General features: G+C 39.5%; 1 protein-coding gene across 1 annotated transcript in view; it reads left to right on the plus strand.

Annotated features, from left to right (window-relative positions):
- Positions 1–634: 634 nt before the first annotated feature.
- LOC135092734 (uncharacterized) overlaps positions 635–7,338 on the plus strand; it is a 12,535-nt gene continuing 5,831 nt past the window's right edge. Inside the window, exons 1-4 of the mRNA XM_063991390.1 lie at positions 635–764; positions 1,514–1,729; positions 2,326–2,589; positions 3,143–3,283. Coding sequence (XP_063847460.1) covers positions 1,517–1,729; positions 2,326–2,589; positions 3,143–3,283 — 618 coding nt within the window. The 5' untranslated portion in view covers positions 635–764; positions 1,514–1,516. The remainder of the gene's footprint in view (positions 765–1,513; positions 1,730–2,325; positions 2,590–3,142; positions 3,284–7,338) is intronic.

Consider the following 7,338-nt stretch of genomic DNA (forward strand, 5'->3'; position numbering starts at 1 on the left):
CTGACTCCAATACAAAAAAAAAAACATCTTTTACCTGTTTTCCTCCACACAACCAACATCCCTGCCTAGAACTTGACCCTGCATGACCTCCTCAAGCTCAGAGCTGTCACTTCCCCATGCCAGGTCATTGTCTGAGTATGGGAGATCCAAGTTAAAGGAATCATCTAGGTCAGACTGATGAGGCATAGAGGAACTGAGGGCATGTAATTCCTGCAGAGAATTTAAAGTGTGGGTACATTTTTGGAGACACCAAATATATATATATATATATATATATATATATATATATATATATATATATATATATATATATATATATATATATATATATATATATATATATATATATATATATGAGGGCACCCGCCAAGGGCAACAAAATTATAAGAGAAAAAAAAAAAAAGGCCCTCTGAGGTGCCGGTCCCCAGAGTTTTGGTTGTCTAAAAGAAATTGACAACTACTATGTGAATGGATAAGCCAGCACAATAAAAATGAGAGAGAGAGAGAGAGAGAGAGAGAGAGAGAGAGAGAGTGTGTGTGTGTGTGTGTGTGTGTGTGTGCTTGGAGGAAGAATAAGTATCTTTCTTCCAAGTGTGTGTGTGTGTGTGTGTGTGTGTGTGTAAAATGAGAGTACCATTAAACTCAAGATCAAGATATTAGTGTTTAAACCCCCCGCCTTTCCCGCCGCCATCTTTATAAACAAGACTCTGGTTAGAGGAGCATCACGGGGAATCTTTCAACAATATCTTCTCTCTGTCTTATTGGTAGGTCACGCCCCTTTGTCCCAGGTTACGTGTAGCTCCCTGGAAACCTCACAGTCGCGGGAAGTGAGAGGTGTGGCGTGTGAGGCTAGGGAATGAAGAGGAAAGGAGGGAGTCTTGGTCCTTCCCTCTGTGTGATTTGAGCGAGTGGCTCGTGTTTTGAAATGGTTTGGTTTGTCATCCCACAGGACTGTCTTTAGAGACCACTAAGCAGACTGTTGTGTTCTGTTGTGTGTTTTTTTTTCTCATTGCTGATGCATTTTCTTCATTATACTATCGGCAGATTTATGAAACTACCCTTGTAAACCTCATTTATTTCCATTACAATTTGTTAAACTGGCAGAATTAAATAAGAAAACTCCAATAACTTCCTCTGAGGCCTGTCAAATCAGTTCAAGAATCACGAGAGTACTTTAATACCCATGTGACGACCTGTGCAACCTCTTTGAATATCAATATTATAATGAAAACAAGAAATCTAATAACATGCACCAGTCTTGGACACTAGTCATGACAACGATATGTTTAAGAATAAAGTTTTCTGAGGTACTTTATATCTATCCTGTTCATTTTGTAATAGTAAATACATAAATGATTACCATCATTATGGACAGGTTTTCCGGTAACTGCTCTTATGGATTCTCTTGTGGGGATTTCATCATAAACACTCATTATAAGTATATCACTGACTAAAGTAATCATAGTGAAGGAATTAACAGCCTAATTGCCCTTAACAACCTAATTATCCCAAGGTAATGGCAGAGAAATGGGATGATGGGGCCAACGATTCCCCTGAAGTTGTGTATGACGGGTTCTCCCCCACAACGACCCAACCCCAGGGCCTCCCCCCCACCACCACCACCCCGCCCCAGGCCCTTGCCCCGCCCCACCCAGCCTTTGTGGAGGAGGGGGACGGCAGTGTGCCACTAGGGGGTTCAGGGTCAGCCTCCTTCATAACTGATGCACAGGTGAGGTTAGGTGAGATTAGGTCAAGTTAGATGTGATGAGATTGTGTTAGGTTAGGTGAGGAAGTGGTAAGAAGATAAAAAATAAGACTGGTTACATAGTAAGAAGAGAACACCAAGAACCGAGTAAAGGAGTCTGGAGAGAACCAGTTGAGGGAAGAAGATCTAGGGAAAGACAGAGACTGGGATGGAGGGATGGAATGGTGGTAGCACTGCAAGGGATGGGAGGCACAGAGGAAGATGCAAGGGACAGAAACAACTGGAGGAGACTCGTGCATGGTGCCAACCCTCTCTAGGAAACTCACAAAGAAGAAATAAGGTTATTAGGTGAGGTGAGGTAAAATGAGGTTAGGTTAGTGGGATTGTTTCATAGTAGTTTGTCAGCATTTTTTTTCTTTTCTTTTTTTTTTTTTTCTCCAAATGTTAATTCCCCTATTTTTTTTTTTTTTTTTCTACATTTTTTTTTTTTTTTTTTTTTTTTTATTCCTTTTTGCTGCTTTGCTGTCATATTTAAAGTCACATTAAACATTTACAGTAAGAACATTAATATTCATTAGTAACTGAAAAAGATAAATAAATAATAGCAACCATTACTTCAGAGAGATAACAGCTTACAACCACCACCACCACCACCACCACCACCACCACTACAACAACAACAACAACAGCAACAGCAGGAGGGGGAGATGGCAGCACCTGGAGTGGCAGACAGAGGGCAGCTGTGTTTCGTGTGCTGCGGCTCTGTGGCAGACAGCAACTACAGGAGTGTGAGATCATCCATGAACCACTCCCACGCGCCGCTGCTGGTGCTGCTGACGGAGGTGCTGGGCTACAAGCTGGACACGGGGCAGCTGCACTCTGAGGTGACTTGGTGACTTGTTCTGTGTCCATGTGCTACTCTGCCTCTCAGTCTTCAGTGATTTTAGGATTGGCAGATTGAGTGGGCTGCCCCCCCCCCTCTCTCTCTCTCTCTCTCTCTCTCTCTCTCTCTCTCTCTCTCTCTCTCTCTCTCTCTCTCTCTCTCTCTCTCTCTCTCTCTCTCTCTCTCTCTCTCTCTCTCATTTATGCAGTTAGCTAAACTCCTTAACTTCATGAAAAATCTAAGTGAATAATAATAATAATAACTAACTAAAAAAATAACAATTAATAATCTATCTGTTTATATACCAGGCCATCAGTCTCACATGGGATGGTCCAGACAAAATACCACACACACACACACACACACACACACACACACACACACACACACACACACACACACACACACACACACATTATTCACACTCGTAGCCCTGTGAGCCCTTGGTGGAAAGCAACAGTCTCATGGCCCACCCTTCTACCGCCAGGAGCTTAGACAGACAGACCATAGCCAGTATAATAGTAAAAGTAATAATTCTGTTCCCCTCCTGCCAGGTGGTGTGCAAGAACTGTTACCGGCTCCTGGACATCATTGACGAGCTTCACCAGACCCTCACAGAATCCAAGACTGATGTGAGAACTAAGTTTCTTGAGACCATCCAGCGCTTGCGACTCAAGTACCCAAGGACAGACAAAGTGAGTGAGCTCTTGAATACTGCTGGGTCCTGTTCAGACACTACTAGATCCTGTTCAAACACCACTGGGTCCTGTTCAAACACCACTGGGTCCTGTTCAGACACTACTGAGTCCTGTTCAAACACCACTAGTTCAAACACTGCTAGGTCCTGTATGCTCTTTTGAATGCTACTGGACCTCTCGATTATTTCTCCTTAGATTACAAGTAAATCCCTTTTAAAATCTTTAAATCCTTTCAGAATATCAGTAAATCCTTTTTGAATACTATTGACTCTCTGTAAAGATCAATAAAATCCTTTTATTACCAGCAAACTCCAAGAAATCCTTTTATGAATACCAGTCAATCCTTTCATATCAATTATTCCTTCTAAAAGTTGACAATCCTTTTAACATGCCATTAATCTCCTCTCTATTAGTCACTCCCTTTTTAAAACCAGTAAATCCCTTTTGGTGCCAGTAAACCATATTATAATACCAAGAAATCCCATTTGAATGCCAGTAAACCTTATAATACCAGTAAATCCCTTCTTATAATATCTAGAAATCCTTTTTGTTCCAGTAAACTCTTATGATACCAGTAAATCCCCCTTTTTGTTACTAGTAAACTCTGATACCAATATATCACTTTTTTGTTCCAGTAAACTCTCTTATGATACCAGTAAATCCCCCTTTTGTATCAGTAAGCTCTCTTATGATACCAGTAAATCCCTCTTTTGTATCAGTAAGCTCTCTTATGATACCAGTAAATCCCTCTTTTGTATCAGTAAACTCTCTTATGATACCAGTAAATCACATTTTGTTCCAGTAAATCCACTTATGATACCAGAAAAACCCCTTTTGTTCCAGTAAAAAATCCCCCTTTTGTTCCAGTAAACCCTGTTATGATACCAGTAAATCCCCTTTTTGTTACAAGTAAACTCTGATACCAATAAATCACTTTTTGTTCCTGGAAACCCTCTTATGATACCAGTAAATCCCCTTTTTGTTCTTGTAAACCCTTTGAAATATTACAAAATCTGTCTGAAAGCTGGCAATCCCTTTATTACATTCTTAACCCTTTCAGTACAAGACAACATTTTCCCCATAGCCATCCACAACTCTCGAGACACTTACCTTTGTGCTGTGGTGTCCAAAAGAGTTACCGTATTTGATGGCTCATAAGACGCACGGGCTCATAAGACGCACCCAGTTCTGGCATGTATTGAAATAGAAAAAAACAAAAATTAACAGATTTAGGCTATCGATATGAAGTCAAGGAATTCAAGCGACATTTGAAGACTCTCACGTGCATTTAGATCACTATTAGATACCAATACTCAGCATTTAAAAGTTTAATTTATGCTAGCAGCTTACTTGTTCTTTTTGGGGTTTTGTTGAGGCTGTGATGGCCGTGACATCACAGCCTGGCGTCCCAAAGGTGTGGTATACAGGTAGTGTTTCAGACTAGATACAGTGGAGCTGGTTGGATTTCTGGAGTCAAATCTTGGTAAGGTTGCGGGCCTTGAAAGCCAGAACGTAATGGTTCGGTTGAGGGTATTGAAAGACAAGATTGTACCAATCCTGCTGACGTGTAAACACAATCTTCTTATTGGTATTTTAGTTGGGGCCATGCAGACTGTGATGTCACAGCCTCTAGTGCCCAAAAGGTGTGGTAAGCAGGGGAGTTTCAGTCTTAATGCGGTTCAGCTGAATGTAAACATTAACTGCACCTAGCTCTTGGCGGCACCATTAACTGAGGGACTACAGTGATCATAAAATTTTTTCATATTTTATTTTTTAGCATCTTTCACATGTAATTCTTATGCAGTATTTTAGTACATTTTCAAAGCCAAAGGATGTGTAAAAGCAGACTTACTAACTTTATTTTCTAAAGTGTATTTTACTTGAAATATTATTTCATTCATCATAAAATTTAGTACAATTGTATCTTTTAATTCGTATTCAAATCACAACAAATTCATAATATTCACTTTGAATACCTTGCACAAATTACTATAGTTTACCTACTACATTTTATTCAAATTCAAATCCGTGAAAATAAATTAGTTTTATTCTTAGAAGTTACAAAAGTAAAAAACCAAATCTGAAGTGTTTCATTCCTTTTTTTAATTCAAATAAATTTTCGTGCAAATAAATTGATCTTATTCATTCTGAAATCTTACACAACAAAACTAAAGAGTTTTTAATTCAAATTCATGAAAATAAATTGATTTTATTCATTCTGAAATTTGCTTAGCACAACTGTAGCATTTTTATTCACATCCAAACCCTACAAAATCATTGTCACTGTCATCAGTACTGCATTCCTCAAGCTCACCAGAATCACTACTAGAAGTAGAAGAGTCACTGCCTTCGTATAGAAGGTCATCCTCTGTGCCCTCAAGATCATTACTGATGCCACATTTCTTGAATGAAAGCACCACTGTCTCTGTTTTTACTTTATCCCAAGCAATTTTTACCCACTGGCAAACCTGGGCTATTGTAGGCTTCTTGATGAAGCCCGATGGTGTTTTGTCATGTTGCGGGAGTCTCATCCACGCGTTCCACTGCTCACGCATATACACCTTGAAAGGTTTGTTTATGCAAACATCAAGTGGTTGCAACTGGCATGTTAGTCCACCAGGTATTACAGCCACTTTTGTGTTTAGATTGTGTACTCTGTTCTTGGTAGCCTGAGTTAAATGAGCCCTAAATTGATCCCACACAAGAAGTGATGTTTTTTTTATAAGTCCCCCAGGACGCCGTGACCATACTTTGTCAAGCCACAGCTTCACACCATCCTCATCCATCCAGCCCTTAGGATGAACATGAATAAAGATACCTGGTGGAATGCTTTCTTTGGGAAAGGTTTTCCTCTTGAATATGAGGAAAGGTGGTAATTTAGTGCCATCAGCACAACAAGCCAGTACTGCTGTAAAATGAGTTTTCTCATGGCCTGAGGTTTTAATAGTCACAGTCTTAGAACCTTTAAAATCAACTGTTTTATTAGAAGGCACATCAAATGACAGTGGTACTTCATCCATATTTGCAATTTGTCCCATTTCAAAATGGGTGTCCTTTCTGAGATTTATAACGTATTTATGAAACTCAAGAATTTTGTTTTCATATGCCATAGGCATTTTTTGTGATATTTTTGTTTTAGTTCGCATTGCTAATCCATTCCTTTTCATAAATCTATAACACCAGCCCTCATTACCACCAAAATCATCATAGCCTTTGGCAGTTGCCCTTTCTTTAGCTTCAAAAATTATTTGTTTAGTTGTTACTATTGCACCCTGATTCCTTTGATCAACAACCCAAGCCTTCATCTCCTCTTCCAGTTCCACCCATTTAGCTTTCTTTGTGCGAAGACCATGTTTTGATTTCACAGCTTTCTGAAGTTCTTCCTCTTGTTTTCGCCAAAAACGAATCATTTTCTCAGTTGGAGGTGGACCAAAATGCCTAGCAGCAGCTCTGTTGCCGTTTCCTTAGCATATTGTATTACTTGTAGCTTGTATGCAATTGTGTAATTGTGTCGTTTTTTTGACTCCATCATGTTGTGTAATAAAATCTGGAAGTTTTAAACACTCTTGCATAAGCTATTACATGAATATTATGCAGATCATCACCTCAAGCCAGCCTATCCCATGACACTCAATTCCTTTATAGAAGAAATATTCGTTCTCAAGGTGTATTAGTCTATTTTCATAAAAGAAAAGTTTCTCTAGCTTCAATCTTTTTCATATGTATGCAAAGCAAGAATGTTAAAAAGATAGGTTCAATTTTAATTGTATGAAAGTGTGGCTATTGTCTTACCTCAATCAGTAACGGCGTCACACTCGGTGTCACCGAGTACGTCACGTCGGAGCGCAACCGACCGCGTTTGTTTTGAAAAACGTGGTGCACCATCTCCACCTTGCCAGAACCTTCTCCACAAATCCAACCAGCTCCATCACATCTAGTCTAATATTATAATTGGATACCTCACCTTTGGGGCATCAAAGGCTGTGACATCACAACCTACACTGCCCCAACAAAACTCCAAGAAGAAGTGGTGCATGGTTAAGCAAATTCTT

The sequence above is a fragment of the Scylla paramamosain genome, chromosome 40 (genome assembly GCF_035594125.1).
Source record: "Scylla paramamosain isolate STU-SP2022 chromosome 40, ASM3559412v1, whole genome shotgun sequence".
Taxonomy (NCBI): domain Eukaryota; kingdom Metazoa; phylum Arthropoda; class Malacostraca; order Decapoda; family Portunidae; genus Scylla; species Scylla paramamosain.